The 22,094-nt window shown below is 51.4% G+C and overlaps 1 protein-coding gene across 1 annotated transcript in view; it reads left to right on the plus strand.

Moving 5' to 3' along the window:
• The window catches only part of Wnt7a (Wnt family member 7A), a 44,634-nt gene that overhangs the window by 10,809 nt on the left and 11,731 nt on the right, over positions 1 to 22,094 (plus strand). The window contains exon 3 of the mRNA XM_038320517.1: positions 5,631 to 5,902. Within this exon, the coding sequence (XP_038176445.1) occupies positions 5,631 to 5,902 (272 nt within the window). The remainder of the gene's footprint in view (positions 1 to 5,630; positions 5,903 to 22,094) is intronic.

Here is a 22,094-nt window from a genome sequence, read left to right on the forward strand (position 1 = left end):
CTCCATAGGTCAATAATCTAGATCGCCACAACTCTAAGGGGAGAGAAAGAAAACTCAAGTCAGTATAATATGCAGATGGGTAAGGTGCTGGCCATCAACAGAGGGAGGGGACATCAGGAAGGGCCTCAGAAGTGGAGACATTTGCAGCCACATCATGGTAGATGCCATGTTGTTAACTTGATGGTTAACAATGCCTCTACTTTGAGCTGCTATATGCTGATCCCTGCCAGGTGTGGGTCAGGCCTCCTTTCCAGAAAGATTATTCATGATTCCTAGTTTAGAAATGAAGACCCAAAGGCCCAAGAGGCATGTTAACTTGCCCAGCATCTGACCATGCTGGGAAGCAGGGAAGCAGGGTCCTAGGTTCACTGGCCTCCGGGGCTTGCTTTAAAACTGTCTGGATACATTCATGATTTCTGTCTCACAGAGCAACAGAAAGGGACTTTCTAAGCTTAAGAAAGTCATAACAAACGGATGGTGACCATTGGGGGACAATTAGCAGTGTGCTGTGGTTTGGCTCTGTGGGAAGAGGGACCCACAGACAGAGCAGAGGCAGGACAGCAGTTAGAGTGGGGTGAATGGCACCTGCCCTTCCCCATTTCCGTCTCCTGTCTCTCCATCTAACTCAACCCCCACACATGATTCCTAACCCTTAACTCTCCTGGTTATGCCCCGAGTGCCTCCTAACTCCTGTGTGGCAGAGTGCTGGGCTGTGAGCAGCTACCACACCAGCCTGGTGAGAGCAACCTTTGTTCATCTGTCTGTTTTCCCAATCGTCGCTCATTTCTGCTGGTGTCACTGTGGGCTGCTCACTCTCTGACCCATTGGCTTTAAATAGCAAAAGAGAAAAAAAAACCTGCAATGCACACTGTGGTTTCCAGTCAGATACCGTAAATACACCCAGATAATATTCCGGTGCAAACCACGGGCAGCATTCGCAAAGGGCGGAGGATGGAATCTTTGGGGCCAGCTTGGACAAGGGCTCATTTCCTCTGTCCCCGTGGGACTGCTCTAGAGCTGAACACAGAGGGCGTCGACCAGTCTCTGGCTTCACCTCAGTACTAACACTTGCTGTCCCCACTCCACCATGAGATTTTCCTAGAAGCCCTGGAGGAGCGTCTCTTGTCTACAGGGCAACCTGGTAGCAGCCTCCCGGGTTCTCAGTTCACAGATGAGAAGGGTGAGGCTCAGGGATGCAGGGTGTAGGGTCAGAGTCATCCCACTGGCTGAGGCATAGTGATGGCAAGTGCCCTGTCATGCAGACTGAGCTGAAGACACCTGGCATTGGTTCCCTGGGCTTCTGTGTAGAAAGTTCTGATATGTGGCTATTGGGAGTTGAGGGTAAGGTGGAGGGAGGAGATTCCTTACTGGGGACCTGGAGATCTGGGGGCCTGGGGACTGGTTCCAGTCTAGTCTCTGGAGTCACAGCTGACCTCAGACAGGTCATCCTTTTATCTGTGGCTCTGAGGATCTGTTCTTTGACTCTAGGGACAGGAGATAACTCTGCCCAAGACAGGATCCTGGGACTCAGATCTGGGATCCAGATCCCTACTCAGTTTCCCTTCACGTCAATGTCCCTGTCTTACCTGGCCCACACAAGACAGGGACATTGATCTGGGTGCCCCTGTCCGGGAGACTCTACTCCCACAGACCCTTAAAACCCTGACACCCCAATCTCACCACTGCACTGTTCCGTGTCTTCGGGGTCCTCAGCTAATGCAGCGACCCAATCTTGCCATCTGCCTTCCTGCAAAAGCAAAGCCACACCTGAATCCCATATCTTAGTTCATCCAACCTGCAGCACCATGCTTAGTACACGGTAGGTGCTTAGGACATGCTTTCTGAGGGCAGGGACTGGGCACATACTTAGCCTAGGTGACAGAGGCCAAATTTTAAATGAAGACCTTCCTTTTGCCCCTGATAGTTCAGTGTAGACTCCTCATCACGGAGCTGGCAGCTGCTCGCAAACATGTGTCAGACCTGGTGGAGAGGTAGGCTGGAAAAAGATCCAAGAGTTGCAGGAAAGTGGGTCATATTCTAGAGTCCACTGTCAGATCAGGTTGGCTCGTGTGTCTGGGCCTCTGTGAAGAGGTGACCAAGTCAGCCTGCCCCTCACAAGTTGGTTGCCTTGATCTGTTGACCAATACCTTGATTCAGAACACAGCCTAGCCAGAAGCCCATTTCTGAAGACTTGGCACAAACTGTATGAATGCAGTGCCATCAAGCCTCATCTACCATATCTGTCTGTGGGAGCTGAAGGAACCACTCAGAACTTATCTGCAGATTCCCTGCAAGTACCACGAGATGCACTCAGGAAGCGTCCCAGTGAAGGCTTCCCCAGGCTGTGCTGGGAAGAGTGAAGACCATCAGGATTGAGAAACGGCCCAGGTGGACACTATGTGACCTCTCAATTTGCTTCCAGCTGTACTTGTGCCTGTGACATCAGAACGTTTCTGTGGGCCTCAGCTCTTCAGTCCTAATCCAGGGAAGGAAGTTTGGGTGGGCAGAACGGCAGGGTGACCAAGAGATTCCAGGACCCTTCCCTACTAGATCTGCCATCACCCCATTTCCTTCTCAGGGCATCAGGGCCTGACCTGTATTAACTGGCAAGTATTAATTGATAACCAGATGCTGTCTCTTGACAGAAGCAATGCATTCTGGGAAGAGCTGATGCCTCTCCTCCCTAACCATGGCTTTCAGATGTAGTGACAAGGCAGGGTAGCAAGGCAGGATTGAGGAACAATGATGCCCAACAAAGACCTTGACTCTCAGTTCTGACCCTAGTCTAGGTAGGAAACTTTAGCCAATTGCTTTTCTTCTAAAAGCCTCTGTTTTTCAGTAAAGTTGGATGGCGTCTTACATTGGGACTGCTGCGAATACACCCCAAAGAGCCAAGTGTGGGTCTGGCATCAAGTAGGTGCACCACAAATGTTACTCATTGTCTACCCGTGACCCCGTGAATCTGCAGAGTCTGGGAATGGCTGTGCTGGCTCTCTGGTTGTGGTAGATAGGATGGGCTGAGAGGCATGCAGCCTGTTCGCCATGGGCTCCACCCCTGCCTGGTCAGACCTTATAAAGCCTCACTCTCTTCATTTGCAAAGTGGGGTACTGTCACTGGCTCACTTGAGGGGTCATTTGTTTATTTATTTTACGCATATCTGTGTTTGGCCTGCATGTATGTATGTGCACCGTGTGCACGCTTGGTACTTGCAGAGGTCACCAGATCCCGTGAATCTGGAGTTACAGTTGGTTGTGAGAACTGGACATGGTTCAGACAGCACCTGACCAGGGGCACTGGTACTATGCGAGGGGAGCTGTCCCTTCTTGCTTCTCAGAGCGGTGGGTGCTAAGGGCCAACTTGTCAGGGAGGTCAGGCCATGCATGGTCCAGCACCAGACTCCTTGCTGGTCAGGTACACCTTAAACTAGAAGCCTGACTGCCCTTCTGTCACCCCAGGGAATGTGTGAGCAGAGGCCATGGCCACCTCTGTAGCCACTGTCTTCAGTAACTGACTCTCATCACCTACATAACGCTGTGGCTCGGGAGAATCAAGAGAAATAAAGTGGGGGACAGGCAGACTCCCAAAGTTACCACAGGAAGCATAGGTGTGTCAGGGTTCCATCATGCAGAGAGAAGCCCGAGAAGGGTGAGGCTGAGGGGCGAGGCTCCTGGTCTCCCCTCAGTTTGCATATTGCACTTCTGGTCTGGTAAAGGAAACATCGTTCTTCCCACCTGCTGCAGTGACAGCAAGGAGCCCCTCTGTGCTCTAAGGTCATTTACTCCCAGGCTCCGGTTTCTTTAAATGTAAGCGTAAGAAAATGAAGAGCCACCCCTTCATCTTCAGTTCTGTCTTCTGCAAACGCTGTAATGACTAGCACTTGGGACGCTTTCTCCAGATTTAACCTTGGTAATTGTTTTCTGTTCCCCACAACCTCCATAGGAAAGCAGGAGCTGTTATCACCCCTTTAACAAGGGCGGGATTAGGCACAGAGAGACAGCTGCCTCACCTGAGGTCACACAGCTGGAAAGCAGTGGAACACAGTTGCCTCTGACTGTCCCTTTCTCCAGGCTCTTGAGGGGTTGACAATGATGGCAATGCATCCCATAGAGTTTTGTTTCTTTTGTGTCTGTTTTCTGGAGTGAGCTGGTGTCCAGGTTGGGGTGGGGTGGCTTCCTCCTTACCTCTCTATGATCTTGGGGAACTCAGCAGGTACTCTTCTGCAAGCCACAGCGTTGAGCTGCCATTTTGAAGAAGGACAAGGGCTCCACTCTGAGGATCCCATTTTTAGACATTTGTTAGGCCAGATTCTGGCCTCAGCATTTTGCATGGCCCTCTCATTCCCTTCCTGAGTAGACAATGGCATTATCCCAGGCTCACGGATGAAGAGACTCGGGTCTTGGAGAAGAGGGACTACCCATAGAAGTCAGTAAGTGGCAGATGTGAACCAGACATAAGCCTAACTTGATAGGGGTGCTGTGGGTGGGTTTCCTGAAAGCGGGAGCAATACTGGCTCTGTCCAGCCAAGCAGGGTACCAAAGCAGCAGTGGGGAGGGGACAGGACAAGTGGCACATGAAGCATATTCGAGGGAAGCCCAGGTGAAGGCCAGGATGCTAGGGCAAAAGGGCCTAGTTACTTGTATGTTTCTCACCAGCTTCCTCAGTCTCCCCAGCAGCCCCTTGCCATCTCTGCCCCAGCTCCAAAACACATTCTTCTGAGGTGTGTTCTCCCACCCATGTGCCTGCTCCGGTTTCAGCTTCTTCCTCACTTCCCCAGGTTGTAAGAGCTCAGCGCCCCGGGCTCCTTCAGGACTCATCATGGGCAAATCCTGTTCTCCTTCACCCTGCAGTGCACACTTGTCTCTTGAACCTATTTGGCAAAGGGGAGACTGAGGTCCAGAGAAGCTAAGTGGCTAAGAAGCAGCACGACACTTGCACCTACTCAGTATTTCTGGTGGCTGCATCTTGTTGCCCAGACCTTTCTACCCCTTACTGTAGAACAAGGGGGCCATGGAATGGGTAGAGGACAGATAAACGAAACAGTGTGTCACAGTATCAGTGCCAAGAGCTAGAGATACTGTTTCCATAGGTGCCACTTGCTGACCACTGGCTATAGCTTTGAAGACTAGCCCTTAATGCTTCTAACCGCTGCCACAGCTGCCAAGACCAAGGCAGAGGGTCGAATGGCCCAGGGTCAGCCTTCAGCCTGTGCACTCCACCAGTGTTCCATAAATGTCACTTTTCTGTGATGTGAACATGCGTACAGGTGACAAGATTCTATCAGGTGTACTGGGAGAGGCAGTGGGTAGAAATGGGATAGAAGATCTCTCTCTCTCTCTCTCTCTCTCTCTCTCTCACACACACACACACACACACACACAGACAATCCAGCTTTGCTGGGGGTCAGGGATTGCGGGAGAGTGAGTGTGTACTCGACTGGGGCCCCAAGCATTGTCACCACCTAAGAAGTTCTCTGCACAGTCAGCATGAGATATCTGGGTGACTCTTGGGGAGCCACTGCACTGTGCTCAGCCTCTCCCCTGGGCCAGATCTCACCTTCTCCCTAGATGCCTTTACTGGAGCGTCTCCCAGATCAGCTCTTACAAAGCTCTTTCCGCTCTTCTGCCCCCAGGGAGCCGGGAGGCTGCCTTCACCTATGCAATTATTGCTGCGGGTGTGGCCCATGCCATCACAGCTGCCTGCACCCAGGGCAACCTGAGCGACTGTGGCTGCGACAAGGAGAAGCAAGGCCAGTACCATCGGGACGAGGGCTGGAAGTGGGGTGGCTGCTCTGCCGACATCCGCTACGGCATCGGCTTCGCCAAGGTCTTCGTGGATGCCCGGGAGATCAAGCAGAATGCCCGTACCCTCATGAACTTACACAATAACGAGGCAGGCCGGAAGGTAGGCAGCAGGGAGGACACTGCAGTGAGGTCCTTGGTGACAGGGGTGGTGTCTGGGAAAGCCCAGCTCTGCACCTAGCTGCGAGTGTAAGCCTGAAGCTTATTGGCTGAATACAAAAACCAAAATGGCTGCTTCCCAGCAAGGAGGTAAGAGGGAGGCTGATAAGTTCTCCAGGGTTCCACTGTCAGCTGTATAAACGGACTCTGGGGAAGGACCCAGGCAGTTGACGGAGGCATCCACAGGGACCAGCTTTCAGAGTAGCTATCCTTTTCCTGTTGCCTAAACCAAGATCTAAGCCAATCCTAGAAGAGTAGGGCAGGATTTCTCCTGTTTTCAGCAGACAGGCTGGAAAGGGAAGGGAGCTAGATGCCCAGACCGTGAAGGGAAGCAGATAGGAGGAAGGTCCAGAGGAAAAAGCAAAGAGCCACGAGCTGGGGTAACAGAGGGAGGCAGGTCCTGCCCATGTAGGCCCAGCCATGGCTGTTGAAATGCAGAAAGGCACCAATACAGGCTGGGAATCCTATCCCAGAAGTGTTCACACATCGGCAGCCTGCCCAGGCACTGAGGGACACCCAGGTTACTGCTACCGGAGAGGCCAGTACCCCTGGTTGAGGCCTAAGGCTGGGGTGGGCTCCTGAAGGCCTGTGAAGGATTAGAAGTGGGAGGGGCTTATGCTTTGCTCTTGAGCTATCTGTGAGGCAGGGTGGAAAGGCAGGCACAAACGCAGAGCTGTGGTGAGCTAGCCCTAGGAGGCTGTACCATCCTTTCACTGGTAAAGAAACTGAGACACAGGCAGGAAGTCGTGTGCTAAGGGTCCCCCAACACTGGAGCCAGGTACGTCTGGCTACAGTGTTCATCTTCTCTGAACAGTTGTGTACATGGCTGCAGTGGCTGAGACGGTGACAGGGTCACCTTTGCTCAGTCAGGCTCTGTCAATGCTGTCCTGCCAGGGCTGAGGTGAGGAAGGAAGTTCTGAGATCTGACCCACCACCATCCTTCGCGCTCAGCCAGGGAGGCATGAACCCATGTTGCCCACATGTGCAGAGGGACTCAGGGAGGAGGGTGGAGGCCTACATACCATGAGGGCATAGACAGACCTGTATCCAGAAGGGTGAGGGGGCTACCACCTTTCTTATGTCCCTCTGGCCACATGCTATGTGTCACAGCCGCTGTTCAGCCTTAATAAGTAAAAGAAACCTAGTCTTCCCCAGAATGATATTCAGGTAAATCAGGGGGCCCCCAGGGACCATCTTGTCCAGACGGGGAATTCTATGGGGTTCTCAGCTATTCCTTTCCACTGCCGCAAAGTCCTAGGGGAGATCAGAGGTCACAGGTGCTGCCCCTTCCTGAAGCTCTCATTCCTTGGAGGCAGGCAGGAGGCAACACATTCCCTCCTTTATCTCCTCACCCCATATGCCTGTTTGGCCTATGTTGAGGTAACGCATGAGGCTAGCCCATGGATCACAGTGAAATCCAACTCCCAGCTGGGATGCAGCTTTGTTCCGTAGCTTTCTCACTTAGAACAGCCTTGGAGTGCCCCTTACCCTGGAGACGGACCTGCTGCACACGGACACATTGATCAGGGCCTGAGCAACTAGGTAGAGGCACTTTGGCTTCAGAGCAGAAAGGGGCAGAGGTCTTGGCAAAAGGCTGTGGAGACAGCAAGGTCCAGGTAGACACTGGATATGGATGGAGCACAGGCTGGGCCTGCCTGAGGTGTGAGGAGTACAGAAGGAGGGATTTTCCCCACTTGATGGTGAGGGCCTGTCTTAGCCACTGTTCTCTTGCTGAGAAGAGACACCATGACTAGGCAACTCTTATGAAAGAAAGCATTTAACTGGGGGCTGGCTTACAGCTTCAGAGTCCTTTGTCATCGTGGCACATATCACACTGGAGCAATAGCTGAAAGCTGCATTACTGTCTATAGGCAGAGAGAGAGAGGGGGGGGGGGAGGGAGGGAGAGAGAGAGAGAGAGAGAGAGAGAGAGAGAGAGAGAGAGAGAGAGAGAGAGAGAGAGAGAGATTGGGCCTGCCATAGGCTTTTGAAACCTCAACGCCTCCGCCCCCCCACACCCAGTGACACATTTCGTCCAACAAAGCCATACCTCCTAATCCATCTAATCCTTTCAAATAGTGCTACTTCCTGGTGACTAAGCATCAAATATGTGAGCCTCTGGGGGCCACCATGATTCAAACTACCACAGGACCTTTGGGTGTCTCCCCACAAGAGCAGTTCATCTAGGGACCATGTGCCATCCTGAGTATGAGAGTTAGCTGGGGACCCTGGCCTAGGTCTGGATCTCAGAGCATATTATTAGTTGTAAAGCACACCCCTCCCCAGGACTCGCCAGCACACACCAGGCTGCGCTAGACCTCCACGTGGCTAGTGGGGAAGGCCACAGCAGTTGATGGAGATGGGTCGGGAGACTTGAGAAGGATCGTGGTCTTGTTGATCACTCACTGCCTCGTAGAGTCAAGACTCAACCTGACCACAGGCTCCGGAGCACCTCAGCAGTTGGTGTGAGAGGAAAGGGGAGGCAGGAGAGCCAGGAGAAAGGTCATCCATGCCTTCTGCAGGCTAATGAGGCGCCATTGCTACAGGAACACCTACTGTGTACCCTGCAAAAGGGGAGGATCAGTGTGATTCCAGTGGACTCAAGACCCAGGCCACGGTGGCCGGGGCATGGCTGACCAATGTGTTTAGCCTCTGCCATGGCTAAACACATGTAGTCACAGAAAGGCAGGCCCGAGACCGTAGATGCTCCTGGGAAGGGGGCTGGGAATTGAAATCTCTCTTCTAGACTAATGTCACAGGGCACTCTGCTCAGGCTGATGGAGTTCTAGACTCTCTCGTTCTGGTAGTGGTTCAAATCAACAGGACACTAGAGTCAGAGAGACGTCTGGAGAGTGGTCATTAAATACTCATGGCAATCTCTGTGTCCTTGAATTATCTCTTTCCCATCCTGGGTGGCAGTGGAGATGAATTAATTACTCCATGGCCCGTTTCCTCACGATACTCAGGCTAGTGTGAGTCAGATAAAGGGGCCAAACCTTTGACTCATGGCTGAACGTCGGGAGAAAGGTGGCTCAGAAAACACAGCAACAGTACAGTTTCCTGTGGGAGACAAGGGTCTTCAGTCAGGCCTTGAAGGAGGATCAGAAGGATTCCAGGAAGTGGGCAGTTAGCATAAGCAGGCATGGGACTCAGAGGTGGAGTGCCTGCATTCATGATGTCCTCCAATCAATCCCCAGCATTGAAAAAAAGGAGAGGGCAGTTGTTAAATCCTAAAAGAGCAGTAGGGGCTCCATGGTCCAAGGCTGGGAACAGGTGGTGAGGTTGCTGAGGCGGTTGAAATCAAATTCAGTGTCAGAAGTAGCCAGAAGCGGTGTGATGGGGTGAGCTTTGGGTGGGTTCCTGGCATGGAATGGAGAGCTGGGAATGGCCTGAGAGGTAGCGGGTACAACACCCAGGAGTTGGGGAAGTATAAGAAACAACCTTTGGGCAATGTTTGGGGGTGTGACCCTCACTAACTTAGGAGGAGGAGACAGGTGTTGAAGGGCATAGAAGGGTGCTTAGAGATGTAGAACTGGTGACCCCAGGGTTCTGGCACCTTCTGTGGAGCAGGCCCAGGAACCACTGGAGGGAGGGGGCAGCAGGAACTGCTAAGGACGCCAGGCCTCTGAGGGGTGAATGGACGAAGACCAGGAGGGTTCTGGGGAGGGAGGTGCTGGAAGGGAGGTGACCAGAACAGGGACAACCTGGGACCCACACTGCACAGGAAACTTTCCCCTTGTCTGCATCTGACAGTGGCTTCTGCTGTTTCTTGGCCTGGCAACATTATCTCTAAGTCCTCTAAGATACATTGACATTGTATCTTCCTCCAAGGTATAGAGGCTGTGGAAGGTGAAGTGTGCTGGGGAGCTCTAGAGGGTCCTGGAGAAGGATGGGCTGTCAACAGCCCCTGTCTGCAGTGAGGGTTGAGACCAGTACCTGCAGCCTGAGGACAGGGCCCCCCACTGGGACAGGCCAGCCCTGCTGGAATGTGCCTTGCTCCAGGGAGGTGAGCTAAGGGGGATGGAATTCCACCTGAGTGTGGAGTCACCTCTTGCTCACAAGGGGTGTTGGTCTTGTCCCTTCCTGCCCTGCCCTGTCTGGTCTGGGTGCTCCTGGGGGCTGGCTTTCTACTCTGGGCATGGCTTCAGGGAGGCCAGTGTATCAGGGGACAACAGGGACCCAGCCCCTGGCAGCAAGGGCGAGGCCCAGATAAGGCTTGCTCCACTTCGTTGCTGCTGGAAGCCACTTGCATACTTGACCAGAGAGAGTGGACAGTGTGGCATGTCAAAGTGCCCGAGAGCCAGGCCCCACCTCCCCCGAAGCCAGCTGGCAGTCCTCAGGCTACTGTGCTCACAAGTGTCACTCCACGTTTAGGGCAGATATGGAATCTCACTTTCAAAATGCAGGAAAGGCCTTGGGTCTCAGAGGCTTTTTCAGGTCCGATGTGGGGTGGAAGAAGACTCTTGCTCTTGCTTTGCCCTTGCCCCCCTGTGCTCACTAGCCTCCAGTGCAGAACTCCTGGGCCAGGCATCTTCTTCCCACCCAAGGCTTTTGCACTTGTTGCCCATCAGGATAAAGTTCTAAGGAAGTCTTCTCTCCTCATGCCCACCTAGTCTCAGTATACCACTCTGCTTTCTTTCTTTCTTTCTTCTTCTTTCTTTTCTTTCTTCTTTTTTCTTCTTTCTCGCTTTCTTTCTTCTTTCTTTCTCTCTTTCTCTTTCTCTTTCTCTCTTCTTTCTTTCTTTCTTTCTCTCTCTCTCTCTCTCTCTCTTCTCTCTCTTTCCCTCTCTCTCCCTCCCTCTCTTCTTCTTTCTTCCTTTCCTTCCTCCTCCCTCTCTCTCTCTCTCTCTCTCTCTCTCACTCTCTCCCCCCTCCCTCTCTCCTCTCGCTTCCTTCCTTCCTTTCTTTCTTTCTTTCTTGACATAGTTTTCCTATATAGCCAGGCTGGCCTTAAATTTAATCTTTCTTTCTTTTTTGTGCATGGGGATTTGAAATTTTGAAACAGAGTTCCTTTGGGTGAGAGGCCTCTGATTTTATTTTTTAAGGCAACCTGCCATTTGAATTTATTCTCTTTGCACAGCCCTTCATGTCTTTATGGTCCATCACCTCCCACCACAAGGCCAGCATCATGAGGGGCAGGACAGCTGAATCCTCTATGCCTGGAATGGTGACCCGCACACAGTGGGGTTCAAGAAAGGTTTATAGAGTGCACGAATGAATGGCAAGTGTCTTCTCTTTCCTGGAAGTGTCTGGGTGTAGGATGCCGGGTGTCATTGGAGATTCCCAGTTAAATTTGGATTCAAGAGAAGAAATCAATTTTATATGTGTCCTAAATGTTTTATGAGACACACAATTAGATGTCTTCATTGTTTATCTCAATTTTGAATTTAATTGTTTTGTGTATTCTGAATGAAGCTCATGCCATGGTAACTATGGGCTCACATGAAGCTGGAAGAACACAGACTCTTAAGAACCCGTTATTCAGCTCCCCCATAGTGGCAGCCCATAGAACTGTAGGATGCTGTCACCCCAGGACTCTGGCATTGATACCATAGAGATACAGAGCCTGAGGACTGTGTGCCACTTTCCCTCCCTCGGGACTCCCAGTTGCCACACACCACAAATCCACCTCCTATGCTTATAATTTTGTCTTGTTAGAAGGTTGTATAGAAGGAGTGCTGAAGTGTGCAGCCTATAGAATCTATAGAATCCTTTCTTTTTTTCTGAGACAGGCTTTCTCTGTGTAACCACTCTGGCTGTCCTGGAACTCACTATGTAGACCATACTGGCCTTAAACTCAGAGATCCACCTGCCTCTGCCTCCCAAGTGCAGGGATGAAAGGCGTGCGCCACCACTGCCCTGCTAGGATCGCTTCTTGCTCAATGTTATTTCCTAGACTCATTCAAGTTGCTGTTTGCACAGAGCTCTTGCCTCTCAGCAGCCACGTGACAGTCCACGGCTCAGAGGCAGCACACTCGGCTTATCTGTTCCCCCGCTGAAGGACATCTGGTTTGTTGGCAAGCTTGGGCCATCATAAATAGAGCTGCGGTGAATGTGTGTGTACAGATTTTTCTATGACTGTACATGTCTAGTTCTCTCTACTAAATGCCAGGAGTGCCAACATACTGTTGCTGAGGTTTTAGCATTATGAAAAGCAGCAAAGCATCCTACAGAGGGATGTCAGCTTCGCATGACAGCTGCCGAGGCCACTGAACCGTAAAGGGGAAGAGTTGCCTCGGCTCGTGGTATTGGGGGTTCAGCCCACGATGGGTTGGTCCTGTTGCTGTGGGTTGGTAGCAGCTCATCACAGTAGGATGTATGAGGGAGCAAAGCTGCACACTTCATGTTTGGAAGTGACAGACAGGGATGGGGTGGATCATGTCTCACTTTCCCCTTTGAGGGCACCTTCAATGACTTGAAACCCCCTATGCTACCTATTGGGAACCAGCCCGTTACTACATGGGGCTTCTGGGGGACGTCCCAGGTTAAGCCACAGCACTGGTGTTGCCATTTTCCACTCCCATAGCCAACTGTGAGTGACCTGGCTTCTCCACATCCATGCCCACACTTGCTGATAACGCAGGTTTTTATTTCTGTCATTGTGATGGGTGTGTGCCGTATCTCACTGGGGTTCTAGCCACGCCTCCAGTGGCTGATGAGGTGAGCGCCTCTTCTTGTGTGTTTCTGCTGTCTGTGTACCCCAGAGGGCAAGCTGGGAACGTGTCTGTCTGTCTTGCTTTTTTTACTCTTGGTTTTGGACATTTTTAATTCATCTATTCAGATGCTTTTGTCAGGTCTATGGTTTACAAGTCTTTCTCCAGTCTACAGCTTGTCTTTTTATCCCTATGTACAGGGCCTTTCACAGAGCAAAAGTAGGCCCGTTGTTGCTGCTGCTTGATTTTATACACCATCGCACCGTAGCTCAGCCAGCCTTGAACTTATAGGATGAAAGTCTTTGAAGGTTAGCTAAGAACCCTTTGAACCCTAGGCCCCTAGGGCACTTCATTTCTAAAAGTTTTGCTTTTAAATTCTTGGTGTGGTGGCATGTGCCTGTAAGGCCAGGACTCAGAGGGCTGAGGTAGGTAGGTTGTGAGTTTAGGGTCAGCCTGATCTATATAGTAAAGCCCCGGCTCAAAAAAAAACTAAGCATTTAAGCCCATCCATTTTATAACCAGTTGTTTTAATCCAACAAGTTATTGCTTTTAAAAATTAATTAAAATTTTAATCTATTTTAAAATGCCTCATATAAATTCTACATCACTTGAATTTATATTCAACTATATATTCACTTCAACTATGCATATATACATATATTCATATGATTAAGCAGCTCAAAGTCCATTAGTATCATGAAACATCACCACGTCTGCGCACAGACTCCATCATACTTGTACAGAGCCCTCCATCATATCTGCACAGGAGACATCATCACACTTGTGCCAGAGACATCATCACACCTATGCCAGAGCCTCCATCACCACACTTATTCCAGAGCCTCCATTCCCACACCTATACCAGGACCTCCACCCCCAAACTGTGCCAGGACCTCAATTTCCACACCTGTGCCAGGGCCTCCATCCCCACACCTGTGCCAGAGCCTCCATCCCCACACCTGTACCAGAGCCTCCATCCCCACACCTGTACCAGAGCCTCCATCCCCACACCTGTACCAGAGCCTCCATCCCCACACCTGTGCCAGAGCCCCTCAATCCCCACACCTGTGCCAGAGCCTCCATCCCCACACCTGTGCCAGAGCCTCCATCCCCACACCTGTACCAGAGCCTCCATCCCCACACCTGTACCAGAGCCTCCATCCCCATACCTGTGCCAAAGCCTCCATCAAATTCTCTTATTTCAGCAACTTGAAATTTTCAGCCCTGGTCCCAACATCCCAACCCAGAGCCTCCTCTCACTTCATAGAAGCTACAAACCACAACATAGAATCCCTCTTCTGTCCCAGCCTAATGATATCGTTTTCCTCTCTGCTTCCATAAGTTTGACCATTCTGGAGACTTCACATATGCTAGACTGGGATGTTTTTCTTCTTAGTCTGCCCTGAACTGGCCTCATGTCTTATTGGCTCTAATGTTGTAGATGTTAACGTGGGTGATGATATATCTATTTAAGCTTGGTTATCATGGTGGCTGAGTCTGGTTCCTCTGCCCAGCCCTGGTACCCAGACAAGGAGTACAGCCTCGGAGATGGAATTGGTCTAGGAGAAGGAACTGTAGGTCTATTCTGGATATAGAGACTTTTTCCGAGGGTCCGCGGTAGAACAGACTGGATGAGAAGCTGTGGCAGAGGCTGGGACCATGGTGGAGAAGAGAGTACAAGAAGAAGACTGAGCTGTTAATTCCGAGGGAGCTAGACATGGACTAGAAAAGACACTGAGGACAGGTCAGAAGAGGACTGGCCCTGGTCAGGGTGGAGGGTGCTCATGCGGGTTAGGGTTTTTCCCCTTCATTACATAGCCAGAGCTGGGCCCAGCCAGCTCCTGCCATTGATGCCACAGTGATAACCAGGACCAGTATCCAGGGAAAGAGGATGAGATCAGGGAGGAGTGGAAACCAGTGACTTAATAGGGCAGTCTTCCCAGAGAGACTGGCAATGCCTATAGGTCCCCAGCTGTCACTTTGCTCTGGGCTACGAACACCTCCTCTACTCAGTCCCATGAAGACATGACAACCTAGGGATAGCTCAGAAAATGGCTAGACCCATAGTCCCAAAGGAACTTGGACCATTCATCCAGGAAGAAGGTGATTTTAGCCAGCTGCCACTGTCTCCCAGGCCCTCAGCAGGCCAGGATGCCCCAGAAGGAAGCACCATAGAAAAAGGCATGTTCAAGCTCAGGTGAAGAACATACAGGCTCTTGTCGGGGGGAGGAGGTGGTTGATACTGCCGGACACAAGCTTCTCTGCCGGGAGGACACAGGCAATTCTAATGTCAGCACCAACAGTGCAATCCCAACTTAATCCCCACAACCGCTAACCTCCAGCCTGGTCCCAAGTCTGCCACTTGGGAAAATGGAGGTGGGCAGAGGTAAAATGGCCCAAGGCTACAGAGTGCCCAGGTTACCCTAGATGGCTGAACTCAAGCTGGCTCCAGACTAGGGTTCTGGGGCTGTCCTCTTTCAATCCTGACCTCCCATGAGTGGTTCCACAATATTATCCAAAAATTCTGGAACCTTCTGAAGCCATTTAGAAGCTTTGGTTGTCAGCCCCCAAGTTCCCACTTTCTAGCCACCTGTGAACCGAGGGTCATTCAGGCACTGTCTTGCTCTGGTTTGTGGGGCCAAAGGAAACAGCTGATTTAGAGGTTTTATGCACTGATGTCTTTTAAAGCAGAGTTCTTGGCCTTCACGGCTCTGGGCTTGTGCTGGGCAGAGGGCAAGTTTGGAGCCCTGAGCCCTCACCGGCAGGGTCCTTCTTGTTCTCCTAGGCAGGCATGAGCTTCAGCCCAGCATCTCCCAGAGCCCAGCCTGGCATAGCCTTGGTGTCTTGGGGAGGTGCGATCCAAGGGCTAGTGCAGGCTGTGGGCTTGGGAGTGCTGGTCTCATCCCTATTCAGTGTGTGCTGCTGCGCATTAGGCTGGACCTGGCCTTGCTGCTTCTGGCCTGGGTATCCTTAGCCTGTCAGTTCGCTTCCCTGCGCCTACTCTTTCCGTCTGGGAAACGGGCTCACCTCATAGAGTACTCAGATGGACTGAAAGTGTTTGTGGTCACGTTGTTGAACGGTTACCTTAAGTCACGCATGACTGTTTCAACAAACTGCAAATGAGTATGAGGAAAACTCATTTCTTTGGCCTAGGAGTCTTGTACTCGGTGTCCATGTGTGGCTCATAGTTAGCTCATGACTTCCCTGGTACAGGAAGTCCCCTAGACACTGGTGAGCATGGGGGATTCAGAACTTAACATTAATAGAGAAGTTTAGGAAGGCCTCCATAGCTGGCCACCTTCCTGGCCTCCAGGACCAGCCATGTGATTTCCCCCAGAAAAAAATCGCCCATGTGGCTGGTCCTGGCAAGAGCTTACTGGAAAGTAACCAGAAGGGAGGGGCAGCATAGTGAGGCAAAGCTGGGGCTCAGTTACGCCACAGTGAGACCAAGTCAAAATGGCCTCACTGGGCACACAATTGCCTTCTTTGTCCCGAGGAGGGGGACTAGAACTCAGGGTGTTATCAAGTAAGTGAAGGGGAGGGCAGCAGAAGAGGATGGAGAGAGCTGAGAGGCATGGCATGGGCCTGCAGGGAAGGTAGGACTGGCTCCTAGAAGCCAAGCTGTCTCTTCTCCTAATCCTGGACAGCTGTGTCCTTTGCAGAACACTTCAGGTGTGAAACTGTACCGAAAAGGACTGTCTGCCTAGCCAAGGGGACTCACCTGCAGTGTGCATCTCAACCAAGGGAGATGGCTAAGGATGCGAGTGTCTGCCAGGCCACAGGAAGGCTTTCCCTGCTCCCCACAGGATGATGTCCTCTGCCCACTGCATGGATAGTGGGGTGCGGTCCAGGCAGCCGATGGGGGAATATAACAGGCCACTGCTAGGGAGGGGGTGTTTCCTGATAACCAGAGCCCTAAAGACAGCAAGACCTGGGCACCGGCTGGGGGCATTGCCAGCTTCAGCTGCTCACTGTGCTGTACCATGTGCCCCTCTCCAGACTGGACATACTGTGTGCGCGCACGTGTGTGTGTGTGTGTGTGTGTGTGTGTGTGTGTGTGTGTGCTTTTTCCATTCCAAATGTGTCTCATAGTTACTCTCACCACACAAGAAAGGGCCTGTTGTTATCCTGCCACAGGAGGAAACCGAGGCACTGAATGAGTGGCATGCTGGAGGTAGCTCTGTCACCCGCATTGGCAAGCCACACTCTGTCCATCTGCCGTATTCCTGTTTCTTAGCCCTTAGTACACATTGTGTGTGTACGTGTACGGTGTTTAGATGGCAGCGCTGGTATGCTGAAGTCACAATGACTAACAAGTTACATACACTTTATTCTTGCAAGACCTTCATTATTTACACCTTTTCCTGGTCAAGCCTTGCAGCTCTGTGCTGGTGAGCAGAGTCACTGGGTCCCTTTTGTAAGCAGGCATGGCCCCCGAGGCTCTGGTGGGCCTCTGTGCACCAGGAGGGTTGAGCTGCAGGAAGCTGTTCTCCTCTGGGCAGGTGGGGTTGCTGGCCACACCCCGCTCTAACTCTCAAGAATTCCAGTTGGGCCTTTGTTCTGTGCTGGCAATAGAAATGGCCTGGGCATGGGAAGAGCTTCCTCCTAGGCTTGATTGGGCTGCTTATTTGTTGTGTGATCTTGAATAGCTGCCTGTCTCTGAAGATGTTTCTTTCCCCCATGGAGGGGAGGCGGTTGAGGCACCAATAGTAGACTTCTTGGATCCACTGTTGAAGTGGATCCACTGCCTGCAAAGTTCTGGATGGCCAATCTTCCTCTGTGGAAAACCCAGAGCCCTGTGCAGCTACCCTGAGACTTCACGAGTCTGAGAAGCAGGGGTCGCAGACGAAGCATGAAAGCCAGAGTCATGTTGTAGGTACTTTTTTTAAAATTGGGGGTGAGGGTGAGGCGGGGTCTCACTATGTAGCCCTGACTGGCCTGGTGCTCACACAGATCCACCTGCCTCTGTCTCCCGAGTGGTGAGATTAAAGACCCGTACTACCATGCCTGGCTAGAATCTGTGTTCTATTCCTAAGGCTCTTGCTAGCTCTGTGCTCCTCCTTCTCTGAATCCCTGTTCAAACAGCTTGTTGGAGAGATCTGGGGAGAAGGAGCTGCCTGGAAGCCACTGAGATTCGTTACTTGGACAGGGCTACAGGAGACCAAGCCACTGTGTGTACTATGAGGCCTTGGAGATGGGTCTCTAGGTCAGTCAGTCACACTTGCACAGCTCCTCTGTAGAGAGCCCTGTCCAGGACCTGCAAACTTGTCCACAAAGCCTTATCTGTCCACGCTCCTGTCTACTGCATCCAGCAGCTGCCCTCCTCCCGGCTACAAGCTGCCTGGTGGCCTAGAATAGCCTTGCCCTGCTTCAGGAAGCATCGGTGCCACCCAAGGACAGAGCGTGGCCTTGCCTCTGGCTATGTGCTTCCTTTCATGCCTCACAGGTGGGGCTTCACCTACTGCCCTATTTCTGCCCACTACAGATACCCAGGGGTCATCTGTGCACCAGACCCTGAGTTCAAATCTCCTGCAAGCAGAATCTGCCCCTGCCTGGTGTTCGGGTTCACAGGCACCTCTTCCTGGCAGCCCCCAGACGTGAGGCTGCAGTCTTTTCAAATGTAAATTGCATCTCCCACCCTCTGTTATAACCTCACACTCTTCCCTTTCTATCTCAGCATAGATCCCGAAATCTTCAAAATATCCAACAAGACCCTCCCCAACCTGAGTCCTCCTCTGTTCCGACCCAACATCCTATTTCCCCTTTGCCTGGTATCCTCCTCCTCCACTGCCCTCCTCACTGGTCTCAGATATGCTGGGTATTCCCCTGCCTCAGGCCCTTTGCACTTGCCAGTTTCTCATTGCTGCGCCCCCCCCCAACACTCACCCCACCCCACATCCTCAAGTCCCTACTCAGATATCACCTAAGAAGGATTTTCCTGACCACCCCACTGGAAACTGCCCCCCCCCCCGTCTGTCTCACCACTTCCTGTTCCCGCCCGTGTTTTGTTTTCCCACATAACACTTTCGACCACCTGACATAATATTGGGAGTTTGCCAGTGATCCCAACATGACCGGGAAAAGTCAGAGCGCTTGCTGTAGAAGCCTCCAGTGGCGGGGGGGGGGGGCTCAGGCCCGAAGATTCCCCCATCCATGGTCAAGGGTCTGTCCGCTCCATTCCTGTCCCACTGACTCAGTGGGACAAGGTTTAGTTCAATGCAGCTCTTATCATACGGCAGGCTTTATTCTAAGTACTTTGTACATATTATCTTACACCGTGCTCATAAGAGCCCATGAGGTGACCACTCTCATAATCTTCCTTTATCAACCGAGGCGCAGGGTCAGTGACTTGCCCAAGATCAAGATTACATGGCCAATAAATAAAGAGCCAGACCATGCATACAGAAGTGCAGGGCCAGACCCACGTTCACTATACTCCCGTCTTTCTGTGCCTGCTCACTTTATCTGTTATACATGTCTACTTCATGTTAACTGCACTTTAGAGATGAACATATACATAGATGACTAAAAAAAAATGCTGCCCTTCATCAGGGAGACCACAATCCAGTCTGAAATCCTGAGCCAAGATAGGGACGGGAAACATGTGCTGACACCTGTAATGTGTCAGTTCTGGACATCAGAGAGGAAGCGTGGCTGCTGGATTTGAGGGGTGTGCAGTGTGGTGGTGCGGGGAGAAAGTGAACGATTGCATGGAGACCTGACAGCAGAAACCCTGTCTGAGACAGAGGAGCATAGGGCGTTGTGGGAATCCAGAAGTGGAGGCCTCTACGTGGGGACTGGTGGGAAGGAACACATGGCCAAGTGGTAGCACGGCCGCCTAGGTGTGTGGGTGGATGGCTGTGTAGGTGAGCGGAAGATGGAAAGATGGATAGAGATGTGGGGAGCGGGGGATGGGTGTGTGTACAGAAGGGTGGCTGAACAGATGGATGCAGAGATGATTAGCTATATAGTTAGAAAAGATGGATTTGGGGTGGATGGATGGAAATGTGCATGAATAGATGAATGGATGGATGGATAGATGGATGGATGGATGGATGGATGGATGGATGGATGGATGGATGGAAATGTGCATGAATAGATGAATGGATGGATGGATAGATGAATGGATGGATGGATAGAATGGGTAAGTATGTGAATGGTTAGGTGAGAAAGATGGGAGATGGATGGGTGGGTGAGTGGGTGGATGGATGGATGGATGGATGGATGGATGGATATATAATGTGAATTATTGGATGGGAAAGTTGGAGAATAGATGGGTGGGTGGGAAAGGTGGAGGGTGAATGGATAGATAGATCATAGGTACATGGATGAATGTACGTATCAGTATTTGAAATATGGACAAGTAAGGTTGGAAAGGACAGCAGGATGCATGGATGGGTGGGTGGATGGAGAGTTATTTGGAAAGATAGTTGATTGAATGAACGAGTAAAAAGCTGAGCTCATTGCTGGGAAGTTGGACACTTTCCCAGTGAGATCACCAGACCAGCTGAAAGAAAGGGTTGCAAATCCACACATTCATTCACTCAACAAATACCAGCAAGCACCTATTTGTGTGTCCGGTACTGTGTCAGGCTCTGGGATTAGGTGTGGCACTTGCCTTTATAGAACTGGCATTCCAGGGGGAAGTCAGACAACAAATAGATGGAGGGAGAGCCATTGTCAAAGAGTAATAAATGTCATGTCAGAAAGAAAGCAGAGTGAGGGGGAGAGATGACAGGAATGGGATGTTATTGGGGGTAGATAGAGGAGACCTCTGAGAAGGTGAACCCCGTGAACAGAAGCTGAGCCCTCTGGGGAATACCACTTGAGTCAGAGCATTCAATAGCCCAGAGGCCAGTGTGGCCCCACCAAGTGAGCAGTGGCTATAGAGGTGACAAGGTCACAGGTAGGAGCACTGGGAGCAGGGATGCACTGGGGGGGCGTGCGTGTGAGAGGCCTGCTCGGAGTAGGCACACCTGCGAGGTGAACAACCTGCCTCTTGGGTGTGAAGGTTTACAAGGACGGTTGTGTCTGGCTGTCTTGGAAGCCAGTAGAGACCACTGAACCTGGGATGGTTTACTGTAGAGGGCCCCCCTCCCTCCTCCTCTGGAAAGGTTCCCAGTTGGGAGGCCATCAGCATTTTAATTACAGCTCCCCGTTCTCAATGGTTTGCAGCCCAACCGTGAAACAGGCCCTGGGCAACATGTGGCACTTCAGTGATTTACTCCCTCACCCTTTCTATATTTAGTGCCCCTGGGTGCTGTTGGCCACGTTTTCTGAGAGAAAAAGAAACGGAATGTGGGGGCGGGGTTAAGTCCGGGATTTTAAGTGCATCGATCCATTTTTCAGTTGTCCTCTGAGATAAGATTTCTCAGCCTGCCCTAAGTTACTGGTGCCCACTGATGTGGGGTACAACTGTCCAGCGCCCGGCTTCTTTTCTCTCTGGGAGAATGCATGCTTTCTGCCAAGTGGTGGCTTTGGAGGCTACCACAGAGCAGGGGTATCTACAGGCATGGGTTCCCACTCTCTGTCCGAGGCTGTACCCCTCATGCCCCCCACCACACAACCTAACCCACAGCTCAGGATCCTGCAGGGCTCCTCAGACTTCACATGGCCATAAACCACCTGGAGGGTGGAAACACCCTCTGACTGATGGCAGGTCTGGGCATGGCCCTCAGCTCTACATCTCCAGAAGCCTCCCCAGCAAGGTAGGTGCTGCTGGGTGCTGGGGCTGGAATATATATGCCAAAAGTTTGGGTACTGGAAACTTAATCCGCAAAACCAAATGGAGATCTGGAGGTGAAGCCTTTGGGAGGTGATTAGGGATAGACAGAGTCTTGAGGCCAGCCCTCAGAATGGCATCAGTGGCTTTAGAAGCAGAGGAGGAAAGACCTGAGCTCCGGCATTATCCTGTCTCCCATGTGACACTCTCTGCCATGTTGTGACACGGCACAAGGTCCTCCCAGATGTGAGCTCCATGTGTTTAGGCTTTCGGCCTCCAAAACTAAGCTGGATAATTCTGAATTCTTTAGAAGTTACCTTCTCTCTAATATTCAGTGATAGCCACAGAAAACAGCCTGGGACATTGGCCTTAGGACCACAACTGGGCAACAAGGACCTCGACCTGTGCCATCCAATAGAAATCTAAGATAAGCCACATGGGTAACGTGTTCTAGTGACCATATCAAGAAGACAAAAAGAGGCCTGGGGATGTGGCTCAGGGGTAGAGCACTTGTCTAGCATGCAGAAGGCCCTGGCTTTGATCCTCAGCGCTGAAGAGGGAAAAAATAAGAATGTTGTTAAGGGAATAAAATATCTTATTTAACCTATTATCGTCATTCAGCACATAACTAGTATAAAAATTCCGAGGTCTCGTGTCCTGCTTTTCCGTGATAATTGTCCGTGATCTTGTGTTTGTGCTGATAGCACCTTTTAGTTCAGGACATCACATTGCTTCCAGGATGCCCACTCTACCACTGTACGCT

The sequence above is a fragment of the Arvicola amphibius genome, chromosome 2 (assembly GCF_903992535.2).
Source record: "Arvicola amphibius chromosome 2, mArvAmp1.2, whole genome shotgun sequence".
Taxonomy (NCBI): domain Eukaryota; kingdom Metazoa; phylum Chordata; class Mammalia; order Rodentia; family Cricetidae; genus Arvicola; species Arvicola amphibius.